Source organism: Polypterus senegalus, chromosome 1 (genome assembly GCF_016835505.1).
Source record: "Polypterus senegalus isolate Bchr_013 chromosome 1, ASM1683550v1, whole genome shotgun sequence".
Classification (NCBI taxonomy): domain Eukaryota; kingdom Metazoa; phylum Chordata; class Cladistia; order Polypteriformes; family Polypteridae; genus Polypterus; species Polypterus senegalus.
Genome location: NC_053154.1, coordinates 304533447 through 304552026, shown reverse-complemented (window position 1 = coordinate 304552026; position 18580 = coordinate 304533447). Strand labels below are relative to the sequence as shown.

The 18580-nt window shown below is 41.1% G+C and overlaps 2 protein-coding genes across 5 annotated transcripts in view; one reads left to right on the top strand and one right to left on the bottom strand.

Annotated features, from left to right (window-relative positions):
* Window positions 1–11610, bottom strand: part of LOC120514592 (leucine-rich repeat transmembrane neuronal protein 3-like) — a 330258-nt gene extending 318648 nt beyond the window's left edge. The window contains exons 1-2 of the mRNA XM_039735066.1: window positions 10977–11610; window positions 7916–9450 (exon numbers count right to left, since the gene is read on the bottom strand). Of these exons, the coding sequence (XP_039591000.1) occupies window positions 7916–9450; window positions 10977–10980 (1539 nt within the window). The 5' untranslated portion in view covers window positions 10981–11610. The remainder of the gene's footprint in view (window positions 1–7915; window positions 9451–10976) is intronic.
* The window catches only part of LOC120514561 (catenin alpha-3-like), a 2459329-nt gene that overhangs the window by 1222727 nt on the left and 1218022 nt on the right, over window positions 1–18580 (top strand). The gene's annotated exons all lie outside the window — the stretch shown is intronic.

Here is an 18580-nt window from a genome sequence, read left to right as displayed (position 1 = left end):
ACCCAGGAAGCGAACCCAGGTCTCGTAATAGCGAGGCAGCAGCACTACCACTGCACCACCGTGGCGCCCTATCGTAAATTTAACATTATTTTTATTACAGTGTACACATGTAATTCTTTTTAGGAATTCAGAGAGATAGAGCCTACCCTGGCTGTTTTAGGCAAGGGATGACAGTCACACAACATGCCACTTTAGACTGGCAGTCAACGAAAACGTCCTTTCTTAAGGAAATGGAAGAAAAGATCAATCTCCTTTGACAAAACCCATTTAAACTTTAGGCAAACGTACTGACTCGGCAGATACGGCCAAGAATTAAACCAAATGTCACCTGAGCAATGAGGTAGCACTGCTAATCACCAAACTGCCTTGAGGATTACACTTTTAGTTATTATTTTGTGATTCTCATTAAAAATAGGCAAAGAAGAAGACCAAGGCCAATTAAAATGATCATCAATCAAATCTGAACCATTTATAGAAATTAAAAAGAGCGGCAGCCCCAGCACAGCTCCCTGCGGGACTCCACATTTGACAACTCAAGAGAGGATCCCCTCACAATCACCCGCTGTTTTTTTTGGTTTTTTTTTGTTTCAGTTTAAGCCTATTGTAGTTTAATGATTACTCTCATGAGATTAAATAAAGGCATGCATTTTTAACATCAAAATGCTGCTTCTTCTCTGTTCACACAGAGAAAGAAAATAATTTGATAAGAATGCAGTATGCAAGAAATTCATATTTGACATGTGTGTCTGCATGCCCAGTGACCCTCCAGTGTTGGTCCCTGCCTTGCCACTACTGGTGGGATAGGCTCCAGCCTAACAAAGACCCCCAAACAGGGCTGATGTGAATTTATGTTATAATTTCTATAAACAGTGACTGACTGGTGCCACGTCCAGTGTTGGTCCCTGCCTTGCCACTACTGGTGGGATAGGCTCCAGCCTCCCAAAGACCCCCAAACAGGGCATGAGGTGAATTTATGTTATAATTTCTATAAACAGTGACTGGTGCCACGTCCAGTGTTGGTCCCTGCCTTGCCGCTACTGCCTCATCATCTATTAACTAACACGGCTATGTGTGTATTTCTCTGTGTGTGTTACTTATTAATAAGCACCACTTACTTGAAATATTTCAGTAAAATTTCCTTCTTGCATTTTCTGCCCTCATCATGCTTGTTCATTATTTTTGCTTCATGTAATGTTTTGTGAGTGAGGAGGTATTAGGAGTCAAGATGCCGCTTGTGCTAAAGTCCTGGCAGATGAGATTAAAATATCAATCACTATATGCATTCTACATGGTGTCCTGTATATTCCAAAGCGTATTAGGTTTCTATTCTCTCCCTTTCAGTAACGAGTAATCTTCCCTAATACATGGATTTTATTGTACAAAAGAGCTCCGCTGTGTCACGCACAATATTGCACATCTTCGGTAGGCGCCTCCGTTACGTGAATTAGAAAGCCATCAGATTTTGTTCTCAGTGGGCACATTTTCTGCATTGCACTTGCAGTTAATAAGAAATTTGAGTTCCTTTTTATTACGGAATAAAAATAACAGTTAGAAATCCAATTCAAAGCATGTTTTAACTGACCTTTGCTTTGTTTGACTGCAGTCGGACTCTTCACCTCATCCAAGATGACCACTAAGAAATATTTTACGCCACTCAAAAAAAATTATTAAATATTTATCCCCTCTCGACAGGTTTACTCTTCACAGTTCAAGCACAAAATGTGTTGTATTATTAATAAAGGAAAACTCAGAAGGATTTTTTTTTGCCCTAAAAACAAATTTAGAAAAGGACTGCAGTGTCAGCCAAATATGATTTATTTAAATACTTTGAACCACATTTCGCAATTCACTTGTCTTGTACTGAATGCAAACCAGCAATGATAAATCAGAAGGATTCCTAGGACAGTGCCGCTCTCTATATGTATTCTTTTACACCTCGTCCCTCACTCTCTTTTATTTTGCACTGTTGTAAAGGATATTTTATTTTGCAGCTGCTTAACACTGGTCAGTTTTTAAAGTCTGTGTCCATTCAGAGAAGGATCAAGCCAATCAGGAGTGTGAAATGACGTCTACTTGAGAAAATGCCAAAGCAGATCTGCAGTCTTAGCAACATCTACAGGTAAATTGTGTTACTGCAGAATTACACAATCGACAGGAATGAAAATCATTGAAACCAACACTTTACTCCCTGACATTGGCCAAATGGCACATCACTGCACAAAAGTGAAAAAATAGGGAAACACATTTCAAGGATTCAGCAGTTTGTTAGACGCGGCCTGCTGGCCTGATGGGTGCTGCAGCATAGTGACCGCTGGAAAGGACACCAGGACACCGGGCTGCTTTGTGGAAGCCTTAGTGCTGTGGATATTATTTAAAATTACAAATCACAGCATGTTCAAGCATTAATTAATAAATACATTTCAAGGATTCAGTAGTTTGCTAAACTCAGCCTGGTAGCCTTAAGGTTTGATGGGTGCTGCAGCATAGTGACCGCACCAGGACCATGGGCTGTTTTGTGGAAACCTTCATGCTGTGGACATTATTTAAAAACACAAATCACAGTATAGTGACCGCTGAAAAGGACACCAGAATAACAGGCTGCTTTGTGGAAGCCTTTGTGCTGTGGATATTATTTAAAAATACAAATCACAGCATAGTCAAACATTAATTAATAAATACGTTTCAAGGATTCAGTAATTTGCTAGACTTGTCCTGGTGGCCTGATGGGTGCTGCAGCATAGCGACCACAGAAAAGGACACTAGGACACCGGGCTGCTTTGTAAACGCCTTCTTGCTGTGGACATTATTTAAAAATACAAATCACAGCATGTTCAAGTATTAATTAATAAATACATTTCAAGGATTCAGTAGTTTACTAAACTCGGGCTGGTGGCCTGATGGCCTGATGGGTACTGCAGTATAGTGACCGCACCAGGAGCACGTGCAGTGCAGGATTTACGTATAAGCTACACAAGCTATAGCTTAGGACCCCCGCCTTCTTGGGGGCCCCCAAAACAAATTGTCCGAGTGAGCAATTGTCATATATACTTATAAAGGGCCCCATGTCTCAAATAGCTTAGGGCCTTCTCAAGTCTAAATCTGGCACTGACCACGTGAAGCTTTGTGGAAGCCTTGGTGCTTTGGACATTATTTAGAAACACAAATCACATCTTTCTGAAGCATTAATTAATAAATACATTTCAAGGATTCAGTAGTTTATATGACTCAGCCTGGTGGCCTGATAAGTGCTGCAGCATAATGACCGCTGAAAATGACACCAGGACCACATGAGACTTTGTGGAAGCCTTTGTGCTTTGGATAGTATTTAAAAATACAAATCACAGCATGTTTAAGCATTAATTAATAAATACATTTCAAGGATTCAGTAATTTCCTAGACTTGGCCTAGTGGCCTGGTGGCTGCTGCAGCATAGTGACCGCACCAAGACCATGGGCTGCTTTGTTGAAACCTTCATGCTGTGGATATTATTTAAAAATGCAAATCACATCTTGTTCAAGCATTAATTAATAAATACGTTTCAAGGATTCAGTGATTTGCTAGACTTGACCTGGTGGCCTGATGGGTGCGGCAGCATAGCGACCACAGAAAAGGACACCAGGACACCGGGCTGCTTTGTGGAAGCCTTCATGGTTTGGACATTATTTAGAAGCACAAATTGCAGCAGAGTCAAGGATTTCACTGATCAACAGCACATGGTGTATATTACTAATGTAAAGAACAGTGACTGAAATCTTCAAAAGGAATTACTGCACAGAAGAAAAAACAAGAGACCTTGATTGCAAATGGTTGCACAATTATACAGTACATGCAGTTATTTTTAGATTATTTATATTTGTGCTTTAGTGTGCACACTGTATGGACAGTATGGGATAAAGTGATCGAATATGGATGCTATAATTATTACAATGTTGAATTACATGTGCACACAGTGCTGCAGTGGGGTGTGTGTGTAAAGAAGACTAGAATGGAGCAGCGTGGTGCCTCACACCCCCCGGCCCTGTGTGTAGCCCCCTGGCCACGTCACTGACTGTGTGGCTTTCTCAAGGGTCATGAATGAACCTGATGTATAAAGCCTTTGGATGGGCAGACGTGAGTATGTGAGTGTGTGAGTGTGCGTCTGTATACGTATGAAATATAGACACAGAGAAGTGTGTGTGCATATTTACAGTCTGTAAAGGTATTTTAATACATACCCCAATAATAAGTGGGCAATATACGGCAGCAGTGACATTTTAGTCTAGGAGCCTGTTAAGCATGTTACAAAACAAATTATAAGCCATTTCAACATGATATAGAGCAATGACAAATGGCTGAAACAAATTCAAAGAGTCTTATTATTTGTAATGATAATGCACTATTGTTAACTACCAATGGTACTTGTTGAAGCAAGGTAATAGAATAATTAAAAAAATATGTGTTGTCTCTAGTCCTACGTGTACCTTCAGCGCCTTTCCTTTGTATTCACATGAGTGTGAACCTCACTGGCATCTTCTCCGTCGAGCCCCCCTCTCAGACTCTGAAGTACCTTTCTCGCTTCCTGTCCGGTGATATTCCTGCCGTCTTTAAAGGCGACTCTCACTGAGTGCACCTTCACTCCTCCTCATGTATCTCACACTCGCACTTCCTCATCAAAGCCAAATTGACCAATCAGATTGCTCTGAGGGACTGGACACGCAGACCTTAGTGTTTTATTATATAGTAGATAATATACTTAATAACATATGCTGTTAATGGCTGCTTTTTAATAGGCATCTAAACAATCAACTCAAACTTGCCAAAATGTCCACTCTGCCCTTAATTCTGCCCTCTGCCTTATCTTATTGTTTGGTATTTTGCTTTCCAGTCTTGATTCTCTCTGCAGAGCAAAGCTTCCTGAACTTTATCAAAGACTGTGTCCGGATGACTGGTAACTTTTTTTTCACATAGTGAGAATATTCTGATTTTTCATTAAGATAAAAGAGTGTTGCAAATAAGGGGTAACTATTTACAAACGTACCTAAAAAACACAGCCCCTCTACATGTAACTATCTACAGCACCTACCAAGAAATGAACTTCTTTTATATATCTGCAGATTATATTATATTGTTATATATTAAATAATACTTTTATACTTTTTTTAAAATTTTCTTCAAACTCATCTCCATGAAACACTAGATAGCACCTTTTACTTCACCTATAAACAAACTGATGAATTTAAACTATGCCTTTAGCCCTCTTGATGCATACCACTCACCTCCTCCTACTCCTACCATACGTTTAAACACATATCTGATAGATAGATAGATAGATAGATAGATAGATAGATAGATAGATAGATAGATAGATAGATAGATAGATAGATAGATAAGGCACTATATGATAGATAGATAGATAGATAGATAGATAGATAGATAGATAGATAGATAGATAGATAGATAGATAGATAGATACTATAGTCAAACACCTGATCGTCAGCCAAAACGTTGCGTCTCTAACATTTTTTCACAATGACAGAATCTATCTATTATATAGTGTCTTTCTATCTTTCTATCTGTCTATCACTTACATACAAATACTGTATATGTAGTTTAAATAGTACATATATTGAAATATATGTATCTACTATACTGTATATCTGCAATTTTTCACTGTACAGTATATGCCTTTAAATACTGTATGTGCATGTCTTTGTAAAAATTGTCTAAATCATTTGTATGTTATCTTTAATCTCATATCTGTGTACACATAAATGTCATGCCAAAGATTATTTCATTTACTGTAGGATCAAATATTTCATTTTGCATTGTGATAAAGGTGCATGGCTACACAAATAATGCTATATGCTTATTTAACGTACTTATCAATATCCAACTATTTTTTTTTTTTTATTTTGTTTTGTGCCCTTTACAATTTAAAAAGAAAAACTTCTCATTTCATGCCATTCATTATCAGACCACAAAAAACAGAGGTGGGTGAAAAAAATCTGACAACGCAAGTTTACTAAATCTCATAGTAATGCGGATTGACACTCTGTAGGGGCAGTATGTATTACAAAGGTCCAAGTGTTTTGCATTTCCTGCATTAACGTCATTCTCTTTCACCTGTATGGCGGTGTCTGCAGTTGTTACACACTTGTGTCTCATCTATTCTGATCATTCAGTTCCACAGTCAGGATGAGTGACTCACTGTATGGTAATGCCATGGAGTAGAACCAGAATTTGACTGTGTAAAGGTGATTGCTACAGTAAACGCTCATGAAGAACAGCTGTCCAGCAGCAGAGCACTGCTAATACACTTGAACAGACAGAAACTCGATATTGTGGTTGAAATATTGGCTCCCTGGTGCTTCAGGTGAGCAGCAGAACAGAAATACAACATAAAATCAGTGAGGGAGCAAGCCACTGGCTTCTCATTTCCCATTAGTCAGTTACTTAACATTTTTGCAACATTTGGGTTTGTATACTTTATTAATATTACTAAAGAAGATAGATAGATAGATAGATAGATAGATAGATAGATAGATAGATAGATAGATAGATAGATAGATAATTATTCCCAAAGGGTGATGAATTAACAGCTAAATTAAATAAATCATTATGTTGTAGCAGGACTGGACAGACTCTATGGTGCTCCTGGGCATTATCTCCTCTGGTGCCTCAAGGAAATAAACACACAAACACACACATCAAATACGATGTAATATACGTATTATACGTCCAAAAAAAGAAGTAATAATTCAGTATTAAAGGTACATACACTTCCAAAAGACAGACACCTGCGACCTGCATTAATTTTCTTAAACTACAAAAAAATGTCCATAAGTGAGTCGCTATTTGAATCTGTGTAATCAATCTTATTTGCTGATGATTTGTGATCCACAGTCTTCTTGTTCTTTCCTACATACACAACATTTAACAAATGGTAAAACCACAGCATACGTTTACTTTCTTTCGTATAATAACTTTCGGTTGTTTTGTTTTTTTTTTTTTTTTAAGAATTTTCTTCTATGTTCATTTGCCCCAAAACTTTGTAAGAAATCATTTAATTTTAATTAAAAGCCCAAAATACGGAAGAGCAGTCGCAGCCATCGAAGGGTTTAGGAAGCTTGGCCCGCGTTTGTCATGTTTAGGTCTTTTAGGTCCAGGTGCCCCAGTCCAAGGGGGACACTCACTCACCCGACTGCCCACATGGTAGCAGCAGTTGCTTTTTATTTTTAAATAACGCGTTAGTATTGTGCTTTTCGTGCTAACTTTCACCATGTAAACCAATGTAAAGGTTCTGTATAAAGTGCTTTGCTAACCAGTTCATAACACTAGAAAGTTAAACTTTACCTCAGCTCTGTGCTCGGTGTAGTAAATACCAGTATGTCGGTAACGGATTACCGCAGCAGTGCGCTCTGCGCTTGGATGGCACGTACACGTTTAAGAGCAAACAGAACTAAGTCTTCAAGGTTTTTTCTCTCTTTTTCTCGACTTATAAGCAGATCAATTCTGCTATTACATTTGACTTGTGTTTTTTTTTTTGGTAAAGGGAGTATGCTAAATGTTTCTGTAATTGAATTGTATATATCATTCTAAGGCGGTATTAACTGTGGGCTCCCATGCCTTTTATAAGTCAGCAGTATCATACTAACGGTCACAAAGGGACGAGATGTGGTGTGGGGGGAGTTGAGAATTCTATGAGAAAAGATGCCATTTTTAAATCTATATGGAACATGTGCTCAGTGTAGCTGAAATAATTAGTTTGCCACTGGCCTGCACGTCGGCTGTGCGTTGTGCCAAAGTGAGTGGCATTAAGAATGCACAGCACACAATCTTGGAAGTAGCAGCGCGAGCTTCGGGAAAAAAAAAAAAAGAAGGCGAATTAAAAGGAAAAAAAGCGCCCGCCCGCGCGTCCGTTCGCTCGGCTGCATACCTCACATTCCCTGGAGCCCGATTTGCTAAACGTGCAGGGTCCCGTTCCGTTCAGCAGCATCTCGCTGGTTTCGGTGTTGGTAGGCTTATAATCAACATAATATTCCTGCGTGCTGGGAGTCATTTGCTTGAGCGACTGCCTTTTCTTTTTCCTGCGTCTTCGCATTAGAGAGCGCTGCTGCAGTTGCTTCATACTGGCCGGGTAGCGCTTCCAAGAGACATAAATCACCAACAAGATCACCAGGACCGAGAGGAAGAGCGCGATGCTCCCCGCAATGATTTTGTGGAAGGAGATATGCTCCATTTCCTGGTCGGTGTCGGAGCTTGACTCCGGCGTGCCCACTGTGGGCACATAAGGGACCTGCTGCTTGCTTTCCACCTTGGGTCTGGTGGGTTTGGGTTTGAACGTCGGCTTTGTCCAAACTGTTGTATCCAACTTTTCTACGGTGGCTTTGCCACAGATGCTGTAGTTTTTCACAGCCTCCAGCACGTTGACCCCTTGCAGTTCCTTTGGACTGGCACAGATCACCGTGTTCTCTCGCCAGCCTCGGAAACTTTTTAACCAGTTGACGAGAGAGCAAATGTTCTGGCTGCACTCCCATATATTCCCAGTTAGGCTGATGGTAGTGAGGGAAATCCACGAGTCAAGAATCTCCTGGCCAATGAAGGTGAGCTTGTTGGAATCCAGGTTGAGGGTCTGCAGATTAGGCACACACTGGAAGACACTAGGCCCACTGAACGCTTCAATCTCATTGCCCGACAGGTCGAGTTTTTGTAACGAGTTCCAGGTCCAGGACATGGTCTGACCAATAACGCTAATCTTATTCCACTGCAGGTAGAGGAACTGTAGACTGACCAGGCGCGGGAACAGGGCCAGGTTAAGTTTGGAAAACTGGTTATGTTCCAGGTGGAGCTCCTTGAGACGGATCAAGCCAGCAAACACATTCCTAGCTAAACTTCGTATCCGGTTGTAGCCCATATCCAAGAACTCTAGATTACGGCAATCCTGGAAAATTCGCACTGGGATATTGCGCAGGGAATTGGAGCGTAGATGCAAGCTCTGGAGTTTCCGCAAGCCCCTGAACTGCTCTACACCCAAAGAAGTCAACTGATTATAAGATATATCCAAGTTACGCAGGTTAGTCACCGGTCGAAAGGTATTATTCAGCAGCTGATTGATTTTGTTGGAGCTGAGGATCAGCTCCTTCAGTCTGCGGATTCCATTGAAGGCATTCTCATCGATATTGCTGATGTGATTGTGGTCCAAGTAAAGCCAAGTGAGTTGGTTCAGTCCCATGAACTGGTTGAACTTGAGTTTCTGGAGGCTGTTATACCGTAACGATAGGCCCAAGCAACCTCCCGAAATGCCCTGTGGGATTTCTTGCAGCTTTTGGGATTCACAGTAAATCATTTTGCCTTCGCACCTGCAGCCCTTAGGGCATCCACGTTCAGCAGAGGAGAGCATCGTCAGTAGTACAGTAGGGGCGATCACTAGTACTGCAGCCGATCTGCTTAGATGCCTGATTGCATTGAAACCTGAAAGGCAGAACCATAATTAGAATTAAAAAAAGACTGAAGGAAACTAAAAAAGAAAAAAAAAAAAAAAACACAAAAACAAAATCTGCAATGCACCATCAAACAAGTGCTCCTCGAGAGCGACGTTAATCAGCTTAGCTCTCTCATTTCATTAAGCAAGCAACCATTTTTTATTGTGATAGACGAGACAGGGTATTTGAGAAGAAGTGGAGCTCAATTTCTACTGCAGCTGATACCTCGGTGTATTTGTCACATTATTATACGGCTACTCGTCTGGCGTTGTATAGCACCTTGCATGCATCCGGGTTATACGGCGATATGTCAGTCTATGCAGCTGCCTCTTGATACAGCCGTGGATTTTTTTTTTGCTTTTATTTTACAAGTTCACCCTATTGGGATATAAATTGCAACGGTACATATCATTTGATTGCGTATAACATTTATGATTTATGTCTGTGTGCTTTAAACATGTTACCTGAATCTGACAAATATCGGATAATCTGCTATACTGAGTGCCACTGCCTGTATGCAGCACGCTGAGGGTCTCATACCTGACATGGTGGAATCAAAAATCAAGTTTATATGGTATGATAATTAAATAGGTTATATAAACTAATTTTGTGAATACATATTTATATATAAGCTTATATTTAATATTTGAAGTTTATCGATACTCAGTTCTTATTATAATGCTTGGATATTAGGCATTTGTATTCAGTTTTTCACTTTGTATATACCAACATTATATTTTATAAACCTAAAATATGATATAGTGATAAGTTTAATATAATTATTTATATATATATACATACACCCACGTTATATATTAACCTATTTATGTAATTATTTATTTAAATAGATTCTGTAAAATGCCAAATTTCCCATTAGGGACAAATAAAGTTCTATCTATCTATCTATCTATCTATCTATCTATCTATACGTGCAAATTATATATATTATCATTTTGACGTGCTAATGTATTATATAGCTCTTTTATATTTTAATGTATTTATGTTGCTACTTATATATTTAATATACACACACAGAGAGAAAGACAGACACACAAACACACTGTATGTGTCTTGCTGGCTTTGATAACACTCAAACAACATGGCATTAGAAGTTTCAGACATTTTCATTTTTCATTTAACTTCTCAGTCTTTTTTACATAGCAGATTCCGCGCCAACATATACCGTACCGATTGTTATGCACTCCCGTATCTACTTCTTTCATTAATATGCATAAAGCACTATATAACGGCATAATTTTTGCATTTTGATACAAATGTCTCTCATTTTCGTTCTTTTTTAAATAATTTTTGAAAAGTCTTTTAAAAAACCAAATAGAACTAGAATTGGACAGTTTGCAGACAGTTTGTGCCCAGTTACACCTTTAATTCGGCAAGATTGCACTTAATTCCGCTTGTTATTTATCTGCGCTTCTCCTCAGCCAGCACAGCAGGCGCCGCACTAAGGATGGGGGTTGGGGGAGAGAAAAGAGACAATTTACATAAACGGTAACTTACCCATCCTTTGACTTATGTAGGTCTGCTCTTATCTTTTCTTTCTTTGTTCACAGTGCCACAAGTATGACAAAGCGTGTCAGTGGCACCATAGGAAGTCAGTGCTCGCTGACACCCCGGATTAAAGACTGGATCTCTTGGGAGGCAGACAGTTTTGGGAACATTATTTCCCCTGTGCCATGACAGACATATCCTGGAGCAAAAAGCTGCACAATGACAAGAGCCTTGCTTGCAGTGAAGGGTTAAGCTTCTCCGAAATGATTTGCACTTCATGGACATTGCAGTATTTCAGTTTTACATTTAGGCAAGAGTAGCAGTAGTAGCGGCAGCAGCAGCAGCCCCAAATGTTCCTTCTCCCGCATTGCTAAAGAACTCCCTTCAGCCGGCGTTTAGCTCTCTTTGTTTGTGTCCTGCACCCCGCAGCACAGAAGTTCCCATAGTAGCGTCTGATCCTGTGTGGAAGAGGAGAATCGAGCACACAAAAGCAGCCCGGCAGCAGTGAATGGAAAGCGACACACACTCCAACACTCTCTCTCATTCTGATAGCTGCCCAGACTGTTGCTTTGGTTTCACTGGAATGCAATCCTAGGGCAAGCTGCCCCCAGTGGCGAAAGCCTGTACAAGCATGTGCACCACTTTTATGCTATTTATTTATTTATTATTATTATTTTTTTTCATTCTGCCCTGTTCTTTGCCTCGTTAGGAAGCAGGATTTCTGTAGAAAAAACGGAAAAGGTTAATCTGAGAAGCTAAACAAGAATTTCTGACTTTGAAAGAGGTGAATTATTCATGTGGCGAAGGCGCTCGCAAAGCTTTATTTTTAAACGTCATTGTAAGCAAAACGTGTGACTGCATTTTAGAGCTGCTAAATTATTTCTGATGTGCAATTTATTACAAGCATTCAAAGCCTAAGCAAAAGCATGGGGACAGCTGTAACTGGAGGTAAAAGCTGCAAAGTCGACTGCATCTCCAAGCTTAAGTAAATTTAACCCCGTGCGTCTACTGGTTTGACACTCCGAGGCGCCTGTAATAACCGAAGCTAATCTGATTTCCTCCCAAATGCGATTAACATTTTCCTAAATGTATCACTGTTAATGAATATGGAACAATAACCTTTAGTTCTGCATGAAATATCAGATTGTCAGCCCGGTGTCAGAGATCCCAGGATCTCTGTGCTCACTGTGTTTGGCCTTCCTTAAACAAAAAAAGAAATAAAAAAAAAAAAGAAAAAATATGCTGCTGCCGCCGATAAACATTCGGTACAGAAAACAACACGAGGCAACCAAAGGAGAAGTTCCACACTTGGGAGTAGGGATTCCAGGAGTCAGCCGCCAAAAAAAAATCGGTGACTAGAAGTGCAGGAGCCCTCTCTGCCCACCCCAGACCATTGAAGTGAGAGACAACTTCGGGAAAAACCAAAATAAATAAATATTGTGTGTCCTGCCATTCAGAGTTATTGCACGGTTCTTAGATATTTCCTCAATCAAATGTCCTAAAGAGAGGTTCACTTGGGACCTTAGCTACTAGGGCATCACATTGACTGCCAAGAGGCAGGGCCTTCTTAACGTATTGGCACAATGGGCACTGGCCGTTCAGGGTGCCCCAGGAGCATAGAGGCCCACAATGTCTCTGTTTTGCTATCAAAACAGGGCCTCCAGTGCACTGCTTTGTCCCCGATATGATGCTTCTAAGAAGGGGCACAAACTGCTCAGGAGTGAAAATGGGCCAAGAGGTGGTCAGTGGTCCAAACCCCTCTTAGGCCTTGCTCTGTCCTTTAGATCAGTGTTTTCCAATGAGTGTGCCCCGGCACAGCGGTGCACTGTGAGAGCTACCCAAGTGTGCCATGTACATAATAGTGTAGTGCACTTGGGTCTGAACCTGAGTTGGACATGTTCCTCAGGTGGCTGAGACCTGTTGGCAGAGAATAGGTCCACCTGGAGAAGCTGGCATAAAAGCAGCCCTGTGATCATCAAATTATGTTGTGTCTCTTGGAGGCTGGAGTCTATCTTCTCTGGCTGTGTGGCTGCCGGTGAGCCTTACAGCACTGGAGGATAGTCGGCATACGAGTTGCCTCTGAGGTACAGAGGAGCGGGCAAAGGTGGTGAAGCAGCTTGGAGATGCCACCAAAGTGTAGTGTCAGTGAATGCTGATCTCAGAGCTGCTTTTTTACTGGCTTCTTTGGTAGTCCTGCATTTGAGCAAGTGTATGAGATATACTGTATAAGTGTTTGGGGGTTAGTAAAATAGTGGGGCACCTTGGGATGATTCTGGTCATAAAAATTGTGCCATTACAGGAAAAAAAAGGTTGGGAAACACTGCTTTAGATCATTATGGGTCTCTCCTGTTGTATATTAAGGTTATACTGGAGGGTACAGCTGATGAGTACCTCACAGTCAGCCATCTCTCTGATCCATCTCCCATCCCAGCAACACTGGGTGACAGGACAAGAAGCACAGATTTAAGGAGTGCTATAGAACAGTTATTTGGACAGGGTACCACTTTGTCAAAGATACGGAGGACCATCAACAGTCAACATCCACTCATTGATGAAAATTTCGCCTTACAAGTAATGCATTCTTCTTCATCTGGGTTTTTCTAACGGTTGGCAGACCAATGTAAATGGTGCATTACTGCCACCTACTGAGCTGGGGCGTAGAGCAGAGACTCAGGAAGCAGACCCAAAGGGGGTGGGGAATTAATAAAAAACCTCAAATAATATCAAAATGTCCAACATTTTTTAAAATTCAAATAAGCACTTTGAGGCACTAAATTGCCAACACTCTCCTAATATACTTTCTGTTGTAACAACCTCCTGTCCCATAGATTTCATTTTTTCAAAAAGATGCATTCTTTGCTCCTTATATGCAGTGCTTTACTGTTTCAGGAACAGAAAAAAAAACACCTTCTGTATAACCCTGTGTAATGTTTGTATTCATATAAAAAATATATATACAGTATAGAAACAACCCCAGGTGCAAAGACAAAGAGTCGGTACACAGACTCAGCTATCGAGTTAGCAGGCCTGGAACAGGACTTTTCATTAGTAAGCACCTCCTCAATTTAGGTTCCTGTGCTACTTCTGTTGTTATACGAGGTGAGACACAAAACTAACTGGACTGGGATTGGGGCTTTCCTGGAAAACCGTCTGGAGGTCAGCCGGCCATGAATCATAGAATTATATCCCCTCCTACACGAAACCCTCAAACCGCCGATCGACTAGGTGTATCCTCTGAATAGTCCAGTCCGATTTGCCGTGACAATGTCAGGTGAAAGAATTGAATAGCGAGACAAGACAAGACAATGCTCCCATGCACAATGTTTTTTCTGTAAATCAATTTTTGACTGACAAAAACATTCCTGTCCTCGATCATCCTTGCTATTTGCCTGATCGTGAGGGGCAGTATATAGAAGGTGACAATGTTTAGAATGCTGTAATTTATCAATCTATACTAATAAAAGGCAAAGCCCTCACTGACTGACTGACTGACTGACTGACTGACTGACTGACTGACTGACTCACTCACTCACTCACTGACTGACGATAATGTTCCTGGCACGTATCTCAGAGTGATCGTTGGTCCCTGGAAGTTTCTCCGGACTTGTAAGGCCGCTCCGTGACTCCTCCCGAGCGTCGGCCATTGCAAGCATGGCTCTCCCACCTGCGTTGTCGCTCTGCTTGCCCTTCTTCTTCCCCATTCCGGACTTGGAAAATTCGGGTTCTGGCGATGTTGTGGTGAGTCCTGACGCCGTTGTCTTCCCAGGGTTATCTGTCCACAAAAAATTTATGTTCAGGTCCTCTGCAATAGACGCTGGAGTATTCTGCCAGCTACGCCACTGTGACAGATAGGGGGCAGTATCACTTCCTTGAACCCCTGTCCACGACTCCAGACACCAGGTAAAAGTCCAATAATCGACTTTATTAAATTGCCACAGTGCACAAAGCACCCTCTCCTCCACTATACTCATAAATAAACACATTTACTAATCAATACAATCCTCCAACTCCCATACGCGTTGCCACCCTTCCACCCAGCTCAACTCGCTGTCTGGGAGCTCCCATAGTCCTTTTATTCTCCCTGACCCGGAAGTGTTTCCAATCCCCAGTCCACGTGATTCACAATCACTTCCGGGTCAGGCACAAGTCCCTTTTCTTCACCCCGGAAGCACGTCGCTTTTCCTCTGACGCACTTCTGGGTTATAGGGCACAAAGAAGTCTTTGATCCTCCCTGCAGCTCCCTCTTGCAGCCCCTGTGGTACCCAGCAGGGCTGAGGATAAAAACTACAAAGTCCATGACACCCTGCTGGTCTTCGGGGCACCTCCATACTGCAGGGAGGGCTCCATCTGGCGGCCTGGGGGGTATTGGCCGGGATGACAAGCCAGCCAAATACCACAATGTATATATGTATATGTGCATATGTATATATATATGTTTATGTGTGTGTGTGTGTATATATATATATATATATATATATATATATATATATGACAGCAACACTCATAACAGTGACAAAACAATTACATTGAAAATCATGTTAAGTTATTTTCAAAATGTTTCCTTTTCTTTTTCATTACTTCTTTAACACACTACTTCTCCGCTGTGAAGCGCGGGTATTTTGCTAGTCTATATATATAAAAGGCAAAGCCCTCACTGACTCATTACTAATTCTCCCACTTTCCATATAATGGAAAGCATGCTCATTCCTTGCAATGTACTTAAAAAAGTTAGGTATGTTTCATGTCTTATTGCAACACCACTCTAAACTGTATATATAGATAGGGGAAACCCCACCTCACTATTTCTATGACTTCCAATATACGTAGGAAGCCCAAATTTCCCATGCTTATCCTTTACACTGTAGTTACAAATGTTAAGTATGTTTCATTTCGCGCCGTGCCCCGTAACAAACTTTCGAAAATAACGTCTTCTTTTTGGCGGTTCTCACCATTATGCTGTTAGGAACTTTCAGAACTGACTTCTCCTTTTGGCAGTTTCATTCCTTATTTCTGTTAATAGACGATTTATTTCATGGCAGAGACGTACAAGGGCCGCCCCTTGTCCCCCTTCCTTTTTCTGCACGGCTACTGTCCACGCACCTACCACGTGGTTGGCTCACTGCCTATATACATTAACGACATCCCGCGCTCATGTACCTCCTTACTCGCTTCCTTACTTTCCTCAGCTGTTCGTCGTGCTCACTGCTCTCTTCTTCTTTAGTCCACTGCTTCAAGCCTGTTATTGTTCGCTTTGCTTCACGTCTTCCTGCTGGTGACTCCTGCCTTGTCATTTAGTTTCTTCACACTCTTAATCCTCCAGGCATTCCTCCGCATACTCTTCTTTTGAAGGTCGGCGCACCAATTATGTTACTATGAAACTTACAACCACCAAAACCTTGTAACGGCACCGGGCTTCAGAGCAAATCTCTGCACAAGAACCTTATTGAGGCAACTGTCTTCACTGGAACGAACTCAGGGGAGACTGTATTTATTCCTCGCATCCAATTTTTCCTTTTCTTTTTCATAACTTCTTTAACACACTACTTCTACGCTGCGAAGCACAGGTATTTTGCTAGTAAATATATATATGTTTTTTTACCAATCCGGTTATTTTTGTGTCTCACCTCGTACCTTTGGTAAGTACCCATGGAAAGACAGCAAAAAATAAAGAAACGACTCAAACAGAACCCTGTCAAACTTGTTGTAAGCTAATTCTTGTACTGCTACTCTATTCATTTTTGTTAGTTTTACCCAAATTATCTTCACCTCTCATGTGGTGTCTTCTCTCAGGCCAAGGTGACACACACTGTCCCTGGTTGAATCTGTTGTCCACCAGGTGCTCGATCTTGCCCACCTGGAAGAGGGTTTACATTCCAGATGATTGATAATAAAACCTTGTAAATGATGTTATGGCACCATCTGGAGTTGTCTGCAGCGTGGATTAATGGGGCTTCCAGTAATGTAATTGAACCCTGGTCTTCTGTGGCTTAATTGTGTAAATCACGGCTTGTAACTCCTTGATTTTTTTTTTTAATTATCCCTTGGCTAAGGCTGGGTGGGACAGGGTGGGAGAGGGTGGGTTGCATTCCTTTGTATGCACTGTCCGTTTATTGCTATACCCTGTCACACCTTTGTCTTTACTTAATAAAAAGTTGGTCACAAAAGAAAGAAAATGATGTTACGGCTTAATAAATCAGAAGCAGCATGGGTTGGCTTGCTCATGGAATTAAGGGATAGCTGTTACCAGGGATTGGCTCATGAGGTGGACATCAAGGTGAATTTAATAATAAAAATAATAAAAAAAAGAGTCACGTCTGGTAAAGGAGATGAGGCTGAAGAGAAGGGAGGCTGCAGGTTTGAAGTAATATTAAAAGAGAGGGTTGGGGTGGGAAGTAGTAGAGCAGAAGTAGAAGATGTTCTGTGGTTGGAGTTTTTGAAGCCATTCCCTGTGGTCTTATCAGCAAGAAATTTCTTCTAAGAACGATGGCTCGATCAGCACACGGACCATCTAGCACTTTTCATAGACCACCTTGTGAACCCCTGCTATAGAAGATACATAGGTGGATGTCAGCCATGTTAAGTATCATTGCTTTTTGTGTTATTCTATACATTCTGACTTTTGTATCTGGAAAACAGCCCTTTGGTGAAATAAATCCAGTCCAGCAGTGGGGCCTTGTCGATAAACACTGTACTGTAACCTCCAAGGTTGCCCATTCACTCCCTAGACCTGACTACCTGTGTGACCCTCAACAAACCATTTAACCTGCCTGTATGTCAGTTATAAAAAACAAATAAAAAGCTTCACTATGGATTTTTGAAAAGCACTACATACAATAAAAGGCCCTTTTGTTTCCTTACCTTTCATTTTTTGCAGACATATCTCATAAGTAGCTTTACAAATATGAAATACTTTGACAAAGGTAACAGGGCAGAATCCACCCCAGTTTAAACCAGGGCTTTGGTGTAGAATTACTTTATGTTCCGTCTTCTGTGTCCTCAACTAGTAGTACCTGATCCACTGTCCTGGGTTCAAATCTCATCCCTAGACATTATTTGTGTGGAGTCTGCAAGCTCTCGTGGTGGGTTTTCTTTCTGGGTACTCCATCCCAAAGACATCTGTATTGATCTAATAACTTGAGCCTGTAGGAACAGTTTCACACTCCCTGTCACCTTGAATCAAACTAAATAGGATTAGTAAATAGATGGTTGTACCCAGAGAAGCGCAGGCGAGGCTAACTGATTATTTCAAATTCGCCCAGTGTTAGTTTGCCTTGAGATGGACTCTTGCCTGGTCCATGCCTTTGTGCCCTATACTACTGGAATAAACACATTGTTGGAAATGTTATTTAAAAGAGGTGTTTAAGAAGAAGATATTAAGTGTGTGTGTTCCATCCAGGGTAGGCTCCTGCCTTGTGCACTATGCTGCCCGGTGTGGCCTGTAGAGGGCACTCCTGCCACCCAAACTGGACACATACAGACACAGCACACAAGTTCAGCACACACGTTTTTATTTATTTTATTTTTTTTGTATTTTTCCCCGTGGGAAACGCATTCCTCCTACAACTACACAGTACAGTTTCAAAGCACAAACACTGCACAAAACACACTTCTCT